Source organism: Bufo gargarizans, unplaced genomic scaffold (assembly GCF_014858855.1).
Source record: "Bufo gargarizans isolate SCDJY-AF-19 unplaced genomic scaffold, ASM1485885v1 fragScaff_scaffold_703_pilon:::fragment_2:::debris, whole genome shotgun sequence".
NCBI lineage: Eukaryota > Metazoa > Chordata > Amphibia > Anura > Bufonidae > Bufo > Bufo gargarizans.
In genome coordinates this window covers 674,244-697,421 of record NW_025334170.1, presented here as the reverse complement: position 1 = coordinate 697,421, position 23,178 = coordinate 674,244, and the positions used below count along the sequence as shown (strand labels likewise).

At 41.7% G+C, this 23,178-nt stretch overlaps 1 protein-coding gene across 1 annotated transcript in view; it reads left to right on the top strand.

The window, feature by feature from the left end:
* The window catches only part of MYL10 (myosin light chain 10), a 55,911-nt gene that overhangs the window by 5,656 nt on the left and 27,077 nt on the right, over positions 1-23,178 (top strand). Inside the window, exons 2-3 of the mRNA XM_044273506.1 lie at positions 19,045-19,134; positions 20,154-20,229. Of these exons, the coding sequence (XP_044129441.1) occupies positions 19,045-19,134; positions 20,154-20,229 (166 nt within the window). The remainder of the gene's footprint in view (positions 1-19,044; positions 19,135-20,153; positions 20,230-23,178) is intronic.

Here is a 23,178-nt window from a genome sequence, read left to right as displayed (position 1 = left end):
GTTAAGAGAGGAGAATCAGGGGTCCCTTATTCTGGGGATCTCTGGCTTGGTGTTGTGGCCCACATCTCACCTCCTGAACCCCCTGCTCCTTAGAAATTGGAGGAGAAGGAGGACAGAATGTGGCAGCTATTGCTGGCCAAAACAGAGGGACAGCTTCTGTGGAGGTATTTTGTACTGCACTGTGGTATTACTGAACCCCATCTACTTGTGTTGCCCTAAATTCTGTCAGTTTGGAGCAATCTACAAAATTGGGGCCACTTTAAAAAAAAATTAAAGTTTTTTTCCATGGTTACTTTAAGTTCCCAGCCCGCCCTTGCCAGTGGTCCATCCTCTGCAGGGGCGTACATAGAAATCATTGGGCCCCATAGCAAGAATATGAGTGGGGTCCCACTAACTTCGCTCACTAACCACCTTTGGCCCATCCCACCACCTTCACTGGCTCTTCCCCTTCCATACTCCCAGCAGTGGCAACCGTGTAGGCATCAGGAGCGACTCGGGTGCCAGGGAGCGGGTTACATATTAGGCTACTTTCAGACTTGCGTTTCTATTTTCCGGTATTGAGATCCATTATAGGGTCTCAATACCGGGGGAAAAAACACTTCTGTTTGGCCCCATTCATTGTCTGAGGGCACTGTCCACTATAAGCAGCACACAGGAACAGTTCATGGGGGATGGGGGCTATGGTGAGGTTGGCACAATAGAATACCAGTGCCACCATAGCCCCCCTTGCCTTATGAACTGTGTCTGCTCTTCTGTGTGCCAACAGGCCCCCTTATGAACTGTGCATGCATGCTGCTTATAGTGAATACTACCCTCATGAAATTGCTCAAGGTCTCAGCATGCACATTCCAATAGGTGTACATGTTGTGGGTAATAGACAGCCCCCCCCCCCCCCAACCCAACAAAAAACAATCCAACAAAACCCAACCCAACCCATGAACTTTTAATTTAAAGTTGCAGTGCACTGCTGCTGTGCTCACTTACTGTGCACTCCACTGCAGCTTGCTGTCTGTGTGGCAGAGGGGCAGGCAGGCCATGGCAGATCTTTACATTGAGCCTGGAGGTTGAGCCCCTCTCTCTGCAGGACAGGTGAGGCTGACTGGTTTCTGGGGGTGAGACGGGACCAGTCACAGTCAGGTCAGGCAGCAGCAGGGGGCGGACGGCAGCAGAACCCTCCTGTGGCATGTCTGCTAAAGTTTCCCTGCTGGGTGCGCTGCAGATAGGGCGCTCTGCAACTGTGACTGTGGGCAAGACACAGAGTGAGGGAGGGGAAGGGAGGATGAAGGGGCCCACACACCTTACTACCTAGAACAGAGGGAAAGCAGGGCCCGGGACGGAAGACAAGTGGGCTGCCTCAATGCCTGATATAACTAGTAGTGTTGAGCACAAATATTTGAATTGCAAATTTTTATCGCGAATATCGCCACTTCGAGAATTTGCGAATATTTAGAATATAGTGCTATGTATTCGTTATGTCGAATATTCAGCATTTTTTTTCCATCTGAACACATGATTCCTCTCTGCTTCTTGCTTGTTGGCCATGAGAAGGAAGCAATGTCAAGTTCACAACAATACTTAGTGCACCAATCAGTAATCTGTAGTCAGACCTGCTAAAACGTGAAGTTACACGTAGTGCGAAAAAATATTCTAATCACTGCCGATTAGCGCAATCGCAAATATATTAGAGCACTTGTCTCTATCTGCATATAAAGCTATTCTAATGCTCTGCCGTGCCATCCATTTTCTCCAGTCTCAGGAGAAACTCATGAAACTTCTAGCAGCTTGAAAAATGTAGCCAAAGTGAACCACACCTGTATTTCGTGTTACAAATTCGTATTACGCGATTTTTACATTAACGACATTTCGCATTCGATAAAATAATCTCGAATTCTCGAAATTCGCGAATATATGACAAATATTCTACAAAATATTCGTGAAATATCGCAAATTTGAATATAGCCCCTGCTGCTCATCACTAATAACTAGTAGTAGGCAGCGATCATAGTACATAATATAGATGTAGGGGGTGGGGCCTTCCATGCGCTCCGGGCCCCCCCTGTCATGGGCCACATAGCAGCTGCGTGGTCTGCCTATATGGGCGGTACACCACTGATCCTCTGCAATCTGATGCTTATCACCTATCCTGAGGATAGTTGACAAGTAATTTTATGGGACAAACCCTTTGAAGATACTCAAGATGTTCTTCATTTAAATTTGTTTTTTAAAATTAATGTAGGAAATAATGAATGACACCGGGTTCCCGATTTGAACTACATAATCATTTGAGACAGACAGATTGCTATGAAAACACAGCCTAATAACTACTGTCTGAAGTATGGTTGTCAGCAGTATTTCTCTAGCAACCAGGTAGTCTCCCATGATTTGGTTAGTCAGTTAGTTCAAATTTTACCACTTCTAGACTGCCAGTAGCAGTGTTAGACTGAAGTCCCTTGGGCCCACCAGAGGAAATTATTCAGAGGTTCCACCCACAGTGTAAATAGGACCTTAAGGGCCCTGTTTTATTAGGGATTCATTATTGTCAGAACTTGGGCCCCCTGGAGGACCCTGGGCAATAGACTATAAATGTCCGGGAACTCGTACTTAAAGAGGACCTTTCATGTGAAATTATTAAGGGAGATATATACCTGTACTTGCCGGGTACCCCCTGCTGATGCTGCCACCCTGCTTGATTTTTTTTTAAAATATGCCTCCTATGCCCCGCTGTGCCCCACTGGATTTCTCCTACTCAGTATGCTAATACTGAGCATTGGAGCAATGAGGAGGAGACTGATGCTTTCTCCGTGAGCGTCTCCTTCTCCCCTGCCTGTAGCACTGTCCAATCGCAGAGCGTCACAGCTAGGGAGTTTTTTTCTACCTATATATTGTCTGTTACAGGGACACTGAATTAAATAAATCACATTTGACGTATTACGCGTTAAAAACTTTCTAATTTTCCATCTGTATGAATTCTGTGTGAAATATACTGTACTTGTTTTCTTTGGGCCTGTAGTTGTTTGGCAATTTCCACATCTCCTACATTCGAAGAAGCCTTTTAAACCCACCCACTCTGAAATAGAGGTGGCTCTACCTTGACTTTTTACCGTTGGGGCTATCTTCATGCCAATTGAGGGGGCTCTAGTGTAGGCGATACTGGGAATTTTAGATAGTAAGGTCCCTACCGCTTTATCTTTAAGTAGGTGGTACCAATGTTTCCTTATTAACTTCTCCACTATTTTATATTGGGAATTAAATGGAAGGATAATCCTTTTTTTCCTCATCTTTTAGATTCATTGAATCCTTAGGGGTGAAAAAAAACACTTCTGTCCATTTTTCTTACCCATTCCAATGACATATTAATAATCTCTTGTGGGTACTCTTTGCCTATAAATTCATTAGACATTTTACTGGCTTCTTCCTCAAATTGAGTGTCCATACTACAATTTATTTTTAGGCGACGAAACTGATTCATAGGGATGTTAATCAACCATCTAGGAAGGTGACAGCTAGTATACAGTATATAACAGTTTTTTCATACAGGCTTATGATGTGTACTGCAAACCAATTTATCATCTCGGACTGGAATAACAAGATCCAGAAAAACTATCTGTTCCCTACTGATATTTTAAGGGAATTTCACATTTCTTGAATTATCATTTAAGTCAACAAAAAAAAAATCGCTCCAGTTCCACTTCTCCTTTATCCCAAACAAACAGAATGTCGTCAATAAAGCGGTGCCATAGTACCAGACCCGCCCCCAGTTGGGGGCGGTAGTGGTATCATATTCCCACTGTGCCATAACCAGATTGAAGTAGCTGGGGGTGAATCTGGTATCCATAGCAGTTCCGAGTATTTGAAGGTAGAAATCTGATTCATACCAAAAGTAGTTATGTGTAAGGATGTGTTCTATTCCCTCTATAGTGAATTGTACCTGCTCCCTACTCAACGTTCTTTCTCTGTAAAATTGTATTTAGTGATTCATTGCCCTGTTTATGGTCTATGATGGTATATAAAGAGCTCACATCCAGCATGCCCAATATCCAGTGGGGTTGGTAATGTAGACCCTCCACCATTGTTATGACCTGTGTTGTGTCTTTAGTGTATGATGGTGTAATTCTGACCAATGGTTGGAGTGTTTGATCTAAGTATTGTGATAGGTTAGATGCAACTGATCCTATGCGCGATATAATTGGGCGGCCTGAGGGATTTTCATTATTTTTATGAATTTTTGGTATCTAATAAAAAACAGGAACTCTTTTTTGTGTTCCTATGATAAATTGGAATTATTTTTCTAATAAGATGCCATTTTCCTTTCCCTTGTTACACAAGTCAACCAACAGGGATTGGTACTCACTTGTCAGATCCTTCTTAAGTTTTTTATATGTATCCCCTTCTCCCAATTGTTTTCGGCACTCTTTATTATATTTCAATGTGTCCTGTATAACTATAGATCCCCCCTTATCTGCTGGTCGTATATTTAGATTTTTATTTTGTTGTAATTGTTTTATTGCATGCATTTCCTGTCTTGTTAAGTTGTTAAATTTATTTGGTTTTTGTTTTTCATTTTTCTTAATTCCATTTCTACATTTTTCCTAAAGGTTCCAATATCATATCCCGTTTCCTGTCTAAGATACATATTTGACTTCAATTTTAATTGTGTATGTTGATTTTTAGATGTTGAATTATCACCTTTCTCACATGGTTTTTTCAAAAATAATTTTTTTAAACACAGCTTTCTTACAAATTTTTCTATACCAATATAAGTATCAAATTTGTTGAATGGGGTTGTTGGGGCAAATTTGAGTCCTTTATTTAACAATGCTGCCTGAGCTTCCGTAAGCGTACATTGACTTAAATTTATAATGGAATTTGTTACCATTATCTGTTTATTGCCTGTCTGACATTCCTGTTGGATTCGTTTTCTCTGTCCCCTCCATATTTTCTTTTTTGCGATGGTTCTTGCAGATTTTGTTCTGGATGTAGATGTCGCAGATTTTTTTCACTTTTTTGCTCATAATTTCCTGTTCTAATTCATTAAGCCCCTTACAAATCCGTGTTTGCCATTTGTTGAATTCCTCGTCTTGTAGTTTTCTACAGTATTTTTCATCGTGTTTATTTGTTCCATTAATTGTTCTAAAATATGTGTTCTCCGTTTTATGATCATCTGTATCAATGTCATTGATTGAATTTTTAGGAAAAAATTCCACTCCTAATCAAATCCATCCCCACATAGGTCTTGTGATGGATGTTTGATGAGGGTGAGACCCTTGGGCACCATATAATTTGCTAAATATTGATTCAGTGACTTGATTTCCCTTCTCTCTCTAAGTTACCTTTGCAACAAAGTTTCCAGCTTCCTGAATGTATCAGTTACAGATCTATTTTCTGCTTGTGCTTTTTCTTTCCAATTTTCAAATGTATACTTTTCCACATTTTTACTTTTATCATCCAGGCAATTCCAGATTTCCATTGTGGCACTGGAGCTCACCACCAAAGGGTTAATTGGTCAAGTAGATTATTAGCAAGAAGTTGGGTCACACACTGTTCACAAGGGAAAAATAGCAGGTGCTCTATCTATTTTGGGAACCCAAACTGACCAAGAGATAAGCGATAGGCACACCACCTTCTGGAATCACCTGAGACTAATGTATAAATTGTCTAAGATTTATTACAACACAATGGATTGCACATTAATGTCCCAAAAAAATCTTTTAAAATTGTTTGTTCACGCACCTAAAAAATCGCATAAAAGAATCGCATAAAAAGGCACCAATCCATTTAATCCATGAAATGTTTCAGAGACATCATTTTAACCCATCTGATCCAGTCCAAGTTTGGGCGATAATTAGAGGAGTATAAATAAGCTATACACTTTTACGTGACATAAGGCCACTGAGGAAGGAGATGAGTCTCCAAAACGCGTCTGGTGGTACTATGTCACTGTACGTTTAATGTTAACATTTTTCAAGAGACTTTGTGTTTTTGACCAATGAATTGATGTGATCAAGCAAGCGCTATACTGGGAGAACAAATCACTTGCTCGGTGAGCAGCAGGATCAACTACCACGAGTCACGCCGAGGAGAGGAGCATGGCCATCAACAACTTTAAGTAGCCAGGAAACACTAATATAACAGGGGTGAGTGCACAGCCCCATAATCTGCTTCTACTCCGAATCGAAGGTAAGGTTAAAGGTAAGCGCATTACTATGAAGCCTTACAGCCTAAACTCCTCCTGCGCTTGAATCAAGGTAAGTGCTCTGCTGTGTAACATTATACACAAGCGCTGTATGCCGACACTGTGTAACATTATACACAAGCACTGTTACTCTCCACAACGGAAAGATTTAAATAGTGGAGGTTTATCATAGAGATGGACTAATAACCTATATTTTGGCAACAATTACAGTATTTATAAATATAAGGATTGGATAACAACAATACCGAACTATCAACTCCATAAAATATGAATTAATCATGTCATGAAATCATGTTTTTTGAGACATTAATTAATCAACCTTGACGGTTAATTGTTTATTGAAATCTTATTGGGAACTTCCATCAAAGAACTATATATCGGGACTGAAATAATAGGAATATTGCAAATATTTGTGAATTTTGTGCTGCTACATTGTTTTTTTTATGCGATTCTTTTATGTGATTTTTAGGTGTGTGAACAAGTGATTTTAGAGTTTTTTGGGGGGACATTTATGTGCAATCCATTGTGTTGTAACAAATCTTAGACAATTTATACATCAGTCTCAGGTGATTCCAGAAGGTGGTGTGCCTATCGATTATAGTTTAAATCTCATTATTTACCGTCCTTGCCTTCTCCATCTCTGTATACACAGTGCTCAGTTATTGCTATGTATATACTGCATCAGTCGTAGTGATCATGTGATCACAGGGGTCTGGGTGACTGCACGAGCTGCTGGGTACTAGCAGACCCAGATCAGCTCTGCAGTGAGGTTGAACAGCCTTGTACAACCTATCTGGGGGCTGTATTCTATCTGTAACTTGGAATAATATTTCAGCCCCAGTTACATTAAGAATCAACAATAAAAAAAAAATGTTAACTGTCCCCCCAAAAGGTCTTGTATGTAAATAAAATGTATTAAAACAATACCACACGCCAACTTCTAGCCCCGCCCCAAGTGACCATAATCCATACATCACCAACAAAGCAACTGCTATGGAAAAGAGGATATAATTTAAAACAGTAGCACTTTGTGCTACTGAAAAAAATGTTTAAAATATTATTTTATCCTTTTTTTTACATTTTCACAGATATAAATAAAAAATACTAAAATAAAAATAACAAAAATGAAGCCACTTGTATCACCGAAAAAAAGGCACAAAATTAATTTATATAAATGAATGGAAAAAAAGTTTTTTTCAAAGTCAAATGTACTGAAGAACGTAGAAAGCGTCTGGTCACAAAGAGCCTGGTCTTGAACTGGTAAAAGAAGCACAGATATGAACTGACTGTAATGAAAATCATGCAAATAGTAGTGCCGTTAAATATCCTACCAAGTGCTTTATCACAATCATTCCTTTCTTTTGTTGTACCAAGTGACCCCACTTTGACTCTCTGTGAAAAATTTGGGGGAATCTATCAAGTCCTGCACTCCCGAATTCTGGCTTCAAAAAGTCACAAAATATGGGCTTTGCAATTTATTGGGTTTATTTATGCATTTGTGACATTTAGTATTTTGTTCACAACTCATTCCAGTTTTTCAAAGTAGATGGAAAAAAAGGAATCATTAGCCTGTCAAGCTGACTTTAGCCAGATTTATCAAATGCTACTTTTTAACCACTTCAGCCCCGCTAGGTGAAACCCCCTTCATGACCAGGCCACTTTTTACACTTCGGCACTACACTCCTTTCACCGTTTATCGCTCGGTCATGCAACTTACCACCCAAATGAATTTTACCTCCTTTTCTTCTCACTAATGGAGCTTTCATTTGGTGGTATTTTATTGCTGCTGACATTTTTACTTTTTTTGTTATTAATCAAAATGTAACGATTTTTTTGCAAAAAAATGACATTTTTCACTTTCAGCTGTGAAATTTTGCAAAAAAAAACGACATCCATATATAAATTTTTCACTAAATTTATAGTTCTACATGTCTTTGATAAAAAAAAATGTTTGGGCAAAAAAAAAAATTGTTTGGGTAAAAGTTATAGCATTTACAAACTATGGTACAAAAATGTGAATTTCCGCTTTTTGAAACGGCTCTGATTTTCTGAGCACCTGTCATGTTTCCTGAGGTTCTACAATGCCCAGACAGTAGAAAAACCCCACAAATGACCCCATTTCGGAAAGTAGACACCCTAAGGTATTCGCTGATGGGCATAGTGAGTTCATAGAACTTTTTATTTTTTGTCACAAGTTAGCGGAAAATGATGATGATTTATTTTTATTTTTTTTTCTTACAAAGTCTCATATTCCACTAACTTGCGACAAAAAATAAAAAATTCTAGGAACTCACCATGCCCCTCACAGAATACCTTGGGGTGTCTTCTTTCCAAAATGGGGTCACTTGTGGGGTAGTTATACTGCCCTGGCAATTTAGGGGCCCAAATGTGTGAGAAGAACTTTGCAATCAAAATGTGTAAGAAATGACCGGTGAAATCCGAAAGGTGCACTTTGGAATATGCGCCCCTTTGCCCACCTTGGCAGCAAAAAAGTGTCACACATGTGGTATCGCCGTACTCAGGAGAAGTTGGGGAATGTGTTTTGGGGTGTCATTTTACATATACCCATGCTGGGTGAGAGAAATATCTTGGCAAAAGACAACTTTTCCCATTTTTTTATACAAAGTTGGCATTTGACCAAGATATTTTTCTCACCCAGCATGGGTATATGTAAAATGACACCCCAAAACACATTCCCCAACTTCTCCTGAGTACGGCGATACCAGATGTGTCACACTTTTTTGCTGCCAAGGTGGGCAAAGGGGCACATATTCCAAAGTGCACCTTTCGGATTTTGCAGGGCATTTTTTACACATTTTGATTGCAAGGTACTTCTCACACATTTGGGCCCCTAAATTGCCAGGGCAGTATAACTACGCCACAAGTGACCCCATTTTGGAAAGAAGACACCCTAAGGTATTCCGTGAGGGGCACTGCGAGTTCCTAGAATTTTTTTTTTTTGTCACAAGTTAGCGGAAAATGATGATGTTTTTTTTTTTTCTTTTTTTCTTACAAAGTCTCATATTCCACTAACTTGCGACAAAAAATAAAAAATTCTAGGAACTCGCCATGCCCCTCACAGAATACCTTGGGGTGTCTTCTTTCCAAAATGGGGTCACTTGTGGGGTAGTTATACTGCCCTGGCAATTTAGGGGCCCATATGTGTGAGAAGTACTTTGCAATCAAAATGTGTAAAAAATGGCCTGCAAAATCTGAAAGGTGCACTTTGGAATATGTGCCCCTTTGCCCACCTTGGCAGCAAAAAAGTGTGACACATCTGGTATCGCCGTACTCAGGAGAAGTTGGGGAATGTGTTTTGGGGTGCCATTTTACATATACCCATGCTGGGTGAGAGAAATATGTTGGCAAAAGACAACTTTTCCCATTTTTTTATACAAAGTTGGCATTTGACCAAGATATTTATCTCACCCAGCATGGGTATATGTAAAATGACACCCCAAAACACATTCCCCAACTTCTTCTGAGTACGGCGATACCAGATGTGTCACACTTTTTTGCAGCCTAGATGCGCAAAGGGGCCCAAATTCCTTTTAGGAGGGCATTTTTAGACATTTGGATCCCAGACTTCTTCTCACGCTTTAGGGCCCCTAAAAAGCCAGGGCAGTATAAATACCCCACATGTGACCCCACTTTGGAAAGAAGACACCCCAAGGTATCCAATGAGGGGCCTGGCAAGTTCATAGAAATTTTTTTTTTTTCGCATAAGTTAGCGGAAATTGATTTTTTTTTTGTTTTTTCTCACAAAGTCTCACTTTCCGCTAACTTAGGACAAAAATTTCAATCTTTCATGGACTCAATATGCCCCTCAGCAAATACCTTGGGGTGTCTTCTTTCCAAAATGGGGTCAGTTGTGGGGTGTTTGTACTGCCCTGGCATTTGAGGGTCTCCGCAATCATTACATGTATGGCCAGCATTAGGAGTTTCTGCTATTCTCCTTATATTGAGCATACAGGTAATGAGATTTTTTTTTTCCGTTCAGCCTCTGGGCTGAAAGAAAAAAATGAACGGCACAGATTTCTTCATTCGCATCGATCAATGTGGATGAAAAAATCTCTGCCAAAAAAAAAAAATGGAGGGGAAAGGCGTCTGCCAGGACATAGGAGCTCCGCCCTACATCCATACCCACTTAGCTCGTATGCCCTGGCAAACCAGATTTCTCCATTCGCATCAATCGATGTGGATGAATAAATCATTGCCGGGATTTTTTTTTTATATATATATATATATATATATATACAAAGTGCTTGCCAAAGCATAGGAACGCCGCCTCCTCCTCAGCTCGTATGCCTCGGCAAACGTATCTGTCACTGCAGAGGAGAAAATCCCGTCTTGCAGCGCCGCATACACCGACTTGCGTGTAATCTGACAGCAGCGCAATGCTTCTGTCAGAATGCACATCGGTGCTGCAGCTAGTAGATCGGTTGGTCCACCTGGAAGGTAAAAAGACAAAAAAAAAAGAAAAAACCAGGCCACAACGCAATAATTTTATTAACTTTGGAACAGAACATGTAACTTTAACTTTTGGAACTAAACATTAACCTGTTTGCTTACCTGTTTTTTTTTTTTTGTTTTTTTACCTTTATAGAACAAACCTCTCCTTCCCCATGGGTCAATGTGCAAAGCGCAAATCGCCCAAAGATGTGGCGAAGTGCGTTATGTACTTTGTCCCATGTGAAAGGAGACGTTTGCAGCAGCTGTGAGTGAATGGGCCCTAATAGCCCTGTGTGCCTATCCTGGTGAGATGTGATCCCTATGCTAGGTGTACCTGTGTGTGGTACTTTCGGAAACACTCCCCTAAGCATAGGGCAGGGTGGTCGGGACAGTCAGGACAGAAATAGCGGGTGTCACGCCTTATTCCACTCCTGCTACAGACACGACATTTTTTTCGGGGTGGCGGTCGGTTTGAGGTACCAGCAACGACACTGGGGAAGTGTCGCTCGTGTAGACGGCTAACTACACTGGTGGATGGGGCCACGGAACCTCCTGGATACAGGAGGTTCGCGATGATCTCTTCCTGAAATTTGAGGAAGGATCCAGTTCTCCCAGCCTTACTGTAGAGAACAAAACTATTGTACAGAGCCAATTGAATTAAATATACAGACACCTTCTTATACCAGCGTCTGGTGCGTCGGGAAACTAAATACGGAGCCAACATCTGGTCATTGAAGTCGACCCCTCCCATGTGGAGGTTATAGTCGTGGACTGAGAGGGGCTTTTCAATGACACGGGTTGCTCGCTCAATTTGTATTGTCGTGTCTGCGTGAATGGAGGAGAGCATGTAAACGTCACGCTTGTCTCTCCATTTCACCGCGAGCAGTTCTTCGTTACACAGTGCGGCCCTCTGCCCCCTTGCAAGACGGGTGCTAACGAGCCGTTGGGGGAAGCCCGCGCGACTAGTTCGCGCGGTACCACAGGCGCCAATCCGTTCTAGAAACAAATGCCTAAAGAGGGCCACACTTGTGTAGAAATTGTCCACATAAAGATGGTACCCCTTGCCGAATAAGGGTGACACCAAGTCCCAAACTGTCTTCCCACTGCTCCCCAGGTAGTCAGGGCAACCGACCGGCTCCAGGGTCTGATCTTTTCCCTCATAGACCCGAAATTTGTGGGTATAGCCTGTGGCCCTTTCACAGAGCTTATACAATTTGACCCCATACCGGGCGCGCTTGCTTGGGATGTATTGTTTGAAGCCAAGGCGCCCGGTAAAATGTATTAGGGACTCGTCTATGCAGATGTTTTGCTCAGGGGTATACAAATCTGCAAATTTCTGGTTGAAATGGTCTATGAGGGGCCGAATTTTGTGGAGCCGGTCAAAAGCAGGGTGGCCCCTGGGACGGGAGGCGGTGTTGTCGCTAAAGTGCAGGAAACGCAGGATGACCTCAAATCGTGTCCTGGACATAGCAGCAGAGAACATGGGCAATGTGATGAATCGGGTTCGTGGACCAATATGACCTCAATTCATGCTTTTTTGTCAGGCCCATGTTGAGGAGGAGGCCCAGAAAAGTTTTAAATTCGGAAACTTGGACTGGTTTCCACCGGAAAGGCTGGGCATAAAAGCTTTCCGGGTTAGCGGTGATAAATTGTGTGGCATACCTGTTTGTCTCTGCCACGACTAAGTCTAAAAGCTCCGCAGTCAAGAACAGCTCAAAAAATCCCAGGGCCGAATCGATCTGAGCTGTCTCAACCCGAACTCCAGACTGGGCGGTGAAAGGGAAAACTACGGGTGCGGCTGAAGTTGGGGACTGCCAATCAGGGTTTGCCAGCACCTCTGGGATTCTAGGGGCTCTACGGGCACGTCTTTGCGGTGGCTGCGACGGGGTCACTACTGCACGTGCCACCGTACCAGCTTCAACTGCCCTTCTGGTGCTCGCTACTTCACCAGGTTGTACGGCAGTGCTGGTACTAGGTCCAGGAAGGGCTGGGCTGCTGGTGTATGCCTCACCACGTAATCCGACAGCACCAGCCCCACTCTGCTGCTCTTGAAGCGGATCCTGCGCAACCTGCGGTCTAGCGACACGGGGCCGGGTACGCCTGGTGCTATCAGGGACCTCAGCCTCCTCGTCCGAACTTTGGGTCAGAGAGCCACTGCTTTCTACAGGTTCGTATTCTGACCCGCTAGATTCATCAGATGAGGGTTCCCACTCCTCATCCGACTGGGTCAGAAGCCTGTAGGCCTCTTCAGAAGAATACCCCCTGTTAGACATGTGGGCAACTAAATTTCGGGGTATTCCCTGAGACTACCCAAGAAAAAAAAAGCAAGCCTGTCTTACAAATGGGAGGCTAGCGAAGTACCGGAGGCCGCTGCAGTTGATAAAAAATATCAAAACTGATTTTTTTATCGCCGCAGTGCGTGTAAAGTGAATGTGCAGCGATCAAAAAAAAAAATTTTTTTTTGTCACTGCGGTGGGGCGGGCGTGGGTGTACGCACATGTGGGCGACCGATCAGGCCTGATCGGGCAAACACTGCGTTTTGGGTGGAGGGCGAACTAAAGTGACACTAGTACAATTATAGATCTGACCGTGATCAGTTTTGATCACTTCCAGATACTATAAAAGTACAAATGCTGATTAGCGATACGCTAATCAGCGAATAACGGACTGCGGTGCGGTGGGCTGGGCGCTAACTGATCGCTAACTACCTAACCAAGGGACCTAAACTATACCTAAAACCTAACGGTCAATAACAGTGAAAAAAAAAAGTGACAGTTTGCACTGATCACTTTTTTCCTTTCACTAGTGATTGACAGGGGGGATAAAAGGGGTGATCAAAGGGTTAATTGGGGTGATCTGGGGGCTAAATGTGGTGTGGTGGGTACTCACAGTAATGATGTGCTCCTCTGCTCCTCTGCTGGAACCAACCGACCAAAAGAAGGAGCAGAGGAGCACAGCAGCCATATAACCCCATCATATTTACTAATATGTGGGGTTAAATGGCTGCTGATTGGTTTTTTTAAAAATCAGCAGCCTGCCAGCCAATGATCGTGGCCGGCAGGCTGCTGACGAAATACTCTTCTGCGAAATGCCGGCCCGCGATGCGCATGCGCGGGCCGGCTGTGACGTAATCTCGCGTCTCGCGAGAGGACGCGCCGATGCGTCCAGGAGGAACTAATCAACCACCTCCCGGACGCATCGGTGCGTACAGCGGTCGGGAGGTGGTTAAATAGTATCAAAATATTGTTGCACTCTGCAGTAAAATTGATATCCATCGACCGTCTAATATACCTCCAGCCACATAATCACTTGATCTTTTATGTATGTTGAATGCATAATTTTTGGGGCCTGTAATCTAACTGGCCAACAATAAAATTGTTATACGGTGACCACTTAATGTACCTCCAACCACATTATGAATTGTTTTTTTCTGTACGGTGAATGAATAATTTTTGGGGCCTGTAGTAATAAGGTTTGTACACAAACATAGAAGAGGATTCTTTACGGTAAGAGCAGTGAGACTATGGAACTCTCTGCCTGAGGAGGTGGTAATGGTGAGTACAATAAAGGAATTCAAGAGGGGCCTGGATGTATTTCTGGAGTGTAATAATATTACAGGCTATAGCTACTAGAGAGGGGTCGATGATCCAGGGAGTTATTCTGATTGCCTGATTGGAGTCGGGAAGGAATTTTTTATTCCCCTAAAGTGGGGAAAGTTGGCTTCTAAATCACAGTTTTTTTTTTTTGCTTTCCTCTGGATCAACTTGCAGGATGACAGGCCAAACTGGATGGACAAATGTGTTTTTTCGGCCTTATGTACTATGTTACTAATGTTTGGGGCCTGTACTCCACTGGCCTACAGTAAAATTGTTATGCACTGACCGTCTAATATACCTCCAGCCACATAATAACTTGTTCTTTGGGGCCTGTACTCCCGTGGTCTAAAATAAAAAATTTCTAGGCTTTAGCAGGAATTTTTGCAACTGATCCCCCTCTGGTTTGTCACTGTCCGTGTTGTAGGATGATTTGCACACTTCTAGTAAGTATTTGGTGGCTGCAAATATGAGCTGAAGGTTTTTCAGGTTCGCCTGTCATGAAAGTGAATGGGGCCTGCCGCGAACTTGTGGTTCGCGAACATTTGATCGCGTTCGCGAATCGTCTCGGCCGATATTCGCCCATCACTAGTCATCATCTGATGATCCATATGTTTAATGTGCCCATAGACTTTCATTACTTGGGCATATGATGAAAGAGAATTCTGTAAAATAGCCAAATGTTTGTACTTAGCTATCTCTGGCAATCCCACAGAGTTTAAAGGAGCGGCAGCCATACATGTCTGTCTGCCTCTCCATTAAAATGAGTGGACAAGCTCTGCGTTCTTATGATCGGCAGGGGCCCCAGCTGCTGGAAGCCAATCAGACACTTATGCGATAGAGGATAAATTGTTGTAATGGGACAACCTTATTTTCAACCCATTAACTATATAGCTATGACACAAGGTTATATGTAACTTATACATTAGATAAGAAATGAAGCATATAAGCAGTCAATAAATCAAAAGTCTGTCAACATTTACTCCTAATGAATAAATCAAATAGAAATAATGAACTTTCTATTTGGCCCGTATAACGTAAACCATATGTATATTTGTATGTCTCTTTAATTTTATGATAGCAACTGAATACATTAACAATTCTATCCCTCAGACTGAAGGCCTCATAATTATTTTACACATAATGATATATCAAGCCAGAACTCCTCCTGTAGACGCTGAGGAATTATAACATAGAAGTCTAAGTCATTACATAGTTCAGCAGAACAATATCCTATAAAACTCAAACCACCCTCAATGATTTTCTCGTCTAGAGATTAGGAGCACCATGGGGAGACTTTTAGGCTCTTGCTTGCATGAGAAAGTGAGGTCACACCCAGATCTATCACTGGTTTATGTGTTATCTTAATTTATGTTGTTTAATAAGCATTTGCGTTTTCGCAGTTTTAACCTGTGAACCAAATAATGCTCAGCACTCCTTCTGTAGTATTGGTTATTAAAAGGCGCCTCCATTTCCATTCAACATACAATTCTTTAGAATCAGTCACACAACCGAAATGAGTGTTGAACTTTGCACTGCCGTGTAATTGATTCATTATTAAGAAAAAAGATGTTGATACAAAGTATTAGGAGAGACAGCTGAAATCACAGATCGTGTGTGTTCTGCACAAGACTTGAAATGCATGGTGGTGTCATTATCTGAGCCTATAGCGGCAAAAGTACAAGGGTGTAAAAGAGGTTGCATTTGGAATTTTAATGGTTCTTCTGTGAACTTGTAAAACTTGCCTTGAGCCTAGATTTGTGGGAATCTATCAAGCAAGCTTTCACTTCAAATAGGGAGCATATTGCAGCCTAAAGTTATCCAGTTTAAATGGGAAATTCTGCCCGAGAAGCAAAAGTGGGGTTCTGGGTGAAATTTCCAGGTTGTCTTAATTTCTGGAGCAATTGTGTGACAAAAGTGGTTGTAATGTCAACCAGGTAACTATGACTGAAGGGCCCCAAAAGAACAATGAGATATTACTTACCACCATTCCCTCTACTACTATAAAAATGGCAAGGCCTGAAGGGCCACGATGTTAGGCATTACATTTGCTAATGACACTTGTTGGTCCATCTAAGGCTGAGTTCACACGGGCGAGTATTCCGCGCGGGTGCAATGCGGGAGGTGAACGCATTGCACCCGCACTGAATCTGTTCCCATTAATTTCTATGGGGCTGTGCACATGAGCGGTGATTTTTCACGCATCACTCATGCGTTGCGTGAAAATCGCATGCTCTATATTGTGCGTTTATCACGCAACACAGGCCCCATAGAAGTGAATGGGGCTGTGTGAAAATCGCAAGCATCCGCAAGCAAGTGCGGATGCGGTGCGATTTTCACGCACGGTTGCTAGGAGACTATCGGGATGGAGACCCGATCATTATTATTTTCCATTATAACATGGTTATAAGAGAAAATAATAATGATCGGGTCTCCATCCCGATAGTCTCCTAGCAACCGTGCGTGAAAATTGCACCGCATCCGCAAGCAAGTGCGGATGCGGTGCGATTTTCACGCACGGTTGCTAGGAGACTACCGGGATGGAGACCCGATCATTATTATTTTCCCCTATAACATGGTTATAAGGGAAAATAATAGCATTCTGAATACAGAATGCATAGTACAATAGCACTGGAGGGGTTAAAAAAAAAAAAAAATTTTTAACTCATCTTAATCCACTTGCTCATGCAGCCGGCATCTCTTCTGTCTTCTTTTTTGCTGTGTGCAGGAAAAGGACCTGTGGTGACGTCACTCCAGTCATCACATGGTCCATCTCATGATCTTTTACCATGGTGATGGATCGTGTGATGGACCATGTGATGACCGCAGTGACATCACCACATGTCCTTTTCCTGCACACAGCAAAAAAGAAGACAGAAGAGATGCCGGCTGCGTGAGCAAGTGGATTAAGGTGAGGTAATTTTTTTTTTTTAACCCCTCCAGCGCTATTGTACTATGCATTCTGTATTAAGAATGCTATTATTTTTCCTTATAACCATGTTATAAGGGAAAATAATACAATCTACCCAGCACCTAACCCAAACCCAAACTTATGTGAAGAAGTTCAGGTTTGGGTACCAACACATGCCGATTTTTCTCACGAGAGTGTAAAACGCATTACAATGTTTTGCACTCGCGCGGAAAAATCATGCATGTTCCCGCAATGCACCCGCACCTTTTCCCACAACGCCCGTGTGAACTCAGCCTAACTCGTACCACAGACGTGTATCTGCAGAAGACTGCCAATAAAAAAAGGGGTAAACCATGCAATATAAGTTGTATTACATAACGTTAAAATGAAAAGTAAAACTGATTGGATTTGTCTCAAGTTTAGTAAAAATTCGAGGTGGATCTGAATCCGAATTTTTGGTGATTCAATTTGGGTACATTTTGGTAAGAGACAGAGAAATTATAAAAAAATTGAAATGAATACATACATAAAAATGTTTTTATATAAGGTTGGATGGTACTCCAATTAGATTGCGTGGGTATTAGGAGATGGTTCTCAAACCAGATATTGATAATAGTTAGACTCCTGTACTCCACTTGGGTTTCAAAATAATGCTTTTTATTTATTTGCGGTTCCAGTCAAAAAAGTTTTTCGGCTAACAGCCTTCTTCAGTACAACCGGGTTGAGCCACATAGGAAGGGAAACAAAGCATCTAAGGTGGTGTCCCCATTCAGGCTATCGCCTACCGGAACACACGCCACACAGGGCCATAGAGCCCCCCTGACACGCAGCTTCCTGCCACCCACTGAGGGGACACTACCTTAGATGCTTTGTTTCCCTTCCTATGCGGCTCGACCCGGTTGTACTGAAGAAGGCTGTTAGCCGAAAAACGTTTGCCCCAACTGGCCTGAAAATTTGTGTATAATACACAGAGGTCTCCTAGGACTTATCTCTCTCTTGTTTCTGACTTTTTTTAAAAATGTAATAATAGTTAGACTCCTGTACTCCACTTGGGTTTCAAAATAATGCTTTTTATTTATTTGCGGTTCCAGTCAAAAATGTTTTTCGGCTAACAGCCTTCTTCAGCCTTCTTCTTATATTACATTTTTTTATGTATGTATTCATTTCTATTTTTTTTTATAATTTCTCTGTCTCTTACCAAAATGTACCCAAATTGAATCACCAAAAATTCGGATTCAGATCCACCTCGAATGTTTACTAAACTTAAGACAAATCCAATCAGTTTTACTTTTCATTTTAACTTTATGTAATAAAACTTATATTGCATGGTTTACCCCTTTTTTTATTGGCAGTCTTGATTTAGACCCAAATAAAATTGGTCAATTGATTTGGCCAAATTGAACTTAAATTGAATTTTGAGCATTTTGTTAATCTCTGTTGAAAAGCCTAGCTGTTCTAAAATATTTGGATGGTTGGCAAAGCTGGTGCAACCTGCATGTTAAGAGATCCATTATATATGTCCATAATCAGACACATGCAAAAACGGTGCTGACCAATGATGCACAGAATGTAAATAATTTTTGGACCAACAGTATAAAAACCTTTACAAAGCTGCATTTGTAAGGCAGCGATACGCGTGGGGGTATATTCCACAGTGCTTCGGGTCACAAGCAATCTCTTGGTATATCAGTTTGCAAATCTCAACATTGTAGATAACAAGTACTCTATGACATTTTTGGAGTTTCCATAGAACAAAACAACCCAACCAAAATGCTAAAATTAACATTGCTGTTATGGTATAATGTTGAAATTTATAAAACATATAGAACAGAAAAATAGATGAATTTATTCATTACTGCATTGTGATAACTTATTATTTTTTTTTTTTCCCTAAGTCTCCCAAGAAAGCAAAAAAGAAAATTGATGGAGGTGGTTCCAATGTGTTCTCCATGTTTGATCAAAGCCAGATCCAGGAATTTAAAGAGGTAACATTGGCGACGTTCGTAAAATAGGCTACTAAAAAAAAAACTGTGTATAAACATGCAGAGTTAGAAGACCCAGGTACCTCAATGGCAGCCCTTGCCCTGTACAAAACAAATACATAAAAGGACAGTGTAGATGAGCCCATAGAGAGAAAATTGAGTTACATAAGTCGGCCTCAATGAAAATGGATGCAATAGTGAAGAACTAATGGTGCCATAGAGAATATATACAGATACAGCCATATTTTGACTTCAATAAACATTTCCACTCGCAAAATAAAAGAAGAGCATGCTGCCATAGAGTAACTTGGTAATTAGGCACTTCAAAGTATGAATGTAATACTGATGAAAAATATATTTGCATTAAAGAGGCCTAAAACCACGTAAAAACCTTAATTATTAGGGAGAGTTTCTCTGAATCTTATGTGCGGTGGAATTTTGGCTAATGCTGAATAGGCTGCAGTAAAGAAGTAGATACAGCCTGCACTGACTCTGGACTTGAGGAGGCCAAGTATTTCAAGCTATAATGGCGTGTTACACTGGATAAAATTATTTCTTAGATTACAGCAACCATTTTATAGTTTATTCAGATCACATAAGGTTTTAGTCTGCAGATGCGGATGTGTTTCTAGATTATGTTCATAAACCGTTGGGCTAATGAGAGAAATAATTTTGTGATGTACATTTACTGCACTGTGTCATTATAGCTTTGGGTATTGTTGTCTATTCAACTCCAGTAGAGAGTTAATGCTGGCTGTATCTAATCGTATATTGGAACCCATCCAGCAGCATATTGTGCCTAGTATTAATTTAGTTGAAGGAACTTGGGGTGGGTTAATTGTATTTTAATTAAACCCCTTGTCAGGATTCATTAGCATACTAAACGTGGGTAATTCACAGAGGCTTTGTTTGTTGCTTATTTTTAAGTGAAAGTGAAATGTGTCACAGTGTGTAAGCGAGGATCAGAGAGGATGGGAGATCCTGCGGATCTTACTAATGCTGTGCTGTTTCCTTGTCACTAGGCCTTCACCATTATGGACCAGAACAGAGATGGCTTCATTGATAAAGGAGACCTGAGAGACACATTTGCTGCTCTGGGTAAAAGAAAAGTGATATCTAAATCAAATTCACATGCTCAAGTATGTAGGAAATGATTATACTTAAACTGAAGCTGCGTGAGTCAAAGGAGATATGTCAAAGTCAGTGAGCCAAAAGGGAAGTCTGCCAAACCGATTTAACGTGATCCTCTTGTTTATGGACTTGGAACCTCTAAGTGTTTAGTGAAGCACAGTTTAACTTGTTACATTTTGCTACAATACAGTTACATACTAGTTATATTTTGTGACTCTTTGTAACTAGAGGAGAGTAGCCGCTGCCTATAATTCTCACTATATACCATTGGACAATGATACATTTCATTTGACAAAATCTGCTGCAGTTCGCTAAGAAACAGCGAACTGATACCTTTTGGAAGATGCTTTCTGAAATAAAGCTGTAATGAAACCAGCCACTAATGCTGATGATGACATACACTTTGGCATTAATGCTGTAGATACCATCAGCTGTTAGGCCTTAAAGGAGTGTTCCAGGATTTTAATATTGATGACCCATTCTCGAGATAGGCCATCAATATTTGACCGGTGGGGGTCCGACACATTTACAATAATCTGCACTAGAAAAGTGGCCTAAAATATAAATGCAATCTATGTCAGCTCCTAGTTAGCGTTGGTTTTAGTTTCTGGCTCCCAGACATCACAGATGTGACAAATTTATTAAGAAAGCTGCGCCTCTTAATAAATTAGCCACATCTTATTCCGTCAAGTTTTTTTTTTTACTAAGACTAGCATTTGAAACCACCTATAAAATAGTAGACATCTTACAGTTATAACAGTCTCCTTCCAAATACAGCTTGTGGTATATTAGACACCTTTGTACAAAATCCTGGTATTACTGCCACTTTAAAATAAATAATAATAATTATTATATCATTATTTACATACAATAAAACAAAAGCAAAAAAAGAGGATAATATACACTGAGCAAAATTATAAATGCAACACTTTCGGTTTTACCCCCATTTTGCATGGGCTGAACTCAAAGATCTGAAACAGGTATGTCTGCAGGAATGTCTACCAGAGCTGTTGCCCATGCAATGAATGTTCATTTCTCTACCATAAGCCGTCTCCAAAGGGTTTTTAAAAAAAATTGGCAGTGCATCCAACTGGACTCACAATCGCAGACCACATGTAACCACACCAGCCCAGGACCTCCACATCCAGCATGTTCACCTCCATGATCGTCTGAGACCAGCCACCCGGACAGCTGCAGCAACAATCGGTTTGCATAACCAAAGAATGTCTGCACAAACTGTCAGAAACCATCTCAGGGAAGCTCCTCTGCATGCTCGTCGTACTCATCAGGGTCTGGACCTGACAGTAAATCGTCATCATAACCGACTTGAGTGCTCCCATTAGATGGCATCTGGCACGTTGGAGAGGCGTTCTGTTCACGGATGAGTCCCGGTTTTCACTGTTCAGGGCAGATGGCAGACAGCGTGTGTAGCGTCGTGTGGGTAAGCGGTTTGCGGACGTCAACGTTGTGGATCGAGTGGCCCATGGTGGCGGTGGGGTTATGGCATGGGCAGGCGTATGTTATAGACAACGAACACAGGTGCATTTTATTGTTGGCATTTTGAATGCACAGAGATACCGTGACGAGATCCTGAGGCCCATTGTTGTGCCATTCATCCATGACCATCGCCTCATGTTGCAGCATGATAATGCACGGCCCTATATTGCAAGGATCTGTACACAATTCCTGGAAGCTGAAAACATCCCAGTTCTTGCATGGCCAGCATACTCACCGGACATGTCACCCATTGAGCATGTTTGGGATGCTCTGGATCGGCGTATATGACAGCGCGTTCCAGTTCCTGCCAATATTCTGCAACTTCGCACAGCTATTGAAGAGGAGTGGACCTATACATACACAGGCCGCAATCAACAACCTGATCAACTCTATGCGATGAAGATGTGTTGCACTGCGTGTGGCATATGGTGGCCACATCAGATACTGACAGGTTTTCTGACCCCCTCCCAGTAAGGCAAAACTGTGCACATTTCAGAGTGACCTTTTATTGTGGGCAGTCTAAAGCACACCTGTGCAATATTCATGCTGTCTAATCAGCACCTTGATATGCCACACCTGTGAGGTGGGATGGATTATCTCGGCAAAGGGGAAGTTCTCACTAACACAGATTTAGACAGATTTGTGAACAATATTTAAGAGTAATGGGTCTTTTGTGTATGTAGAAAATGTTTCAGATCTTTGGGTTCAGCTCATGCAAAATGAGAGCAAAACCGAAAGTGTTGCGTTTATATTTTTGCTCAGTGTACATAGGATACAGAAAAGTCTGGTCTAGATCATGGATGGGATTCTCAGGCCTCATGCACACGGCCGTTGGGCGGCCGTGGCCGTATTGCGGCCCGCAAACGGCGGGTCGGCAATCCACGCCGCCGGCCGTGTGCACCCGCATCACGAATGCTGACCTATTCACTTGAATGGGTCAGCAATTCCGGAGATGCGGAACGGAGTCATGGAACAGAACACCGGAAGCACTACGAAGTGCTTCCGTGGTGTTTCTTTCTGTGGTTCCGCACCGGAAAAAAATATGACATGTCATATTTTTTTGCAGTGCGGACATACCACGGACCCATTCAAGTTGATCCATTGGGGACTATAATTGCGGTCGCCAATGCGCGGAATGGCCGCACAACGGCCATGTGCATGAGGCCTTAAAGAGATGGTGGCTTTTTGGAAAGTTCCACAGTATATATCGGAAGTTATTTGACAATTTATAAATTTCTAAATAATTATGTATTGATCTGTCCCTGATATAGACGTGTCAATCCTCCTGACAAATGTAGAATCACTTTTCTTTCTCAACGCTATTCTCATCCTTATTGGCAGCTAGTAGGTAACCACAGCCCAGAACCTAAATTTTAACATTTAATGGGTTTTCTGAGTGTTTGATACTGATGGATAGAT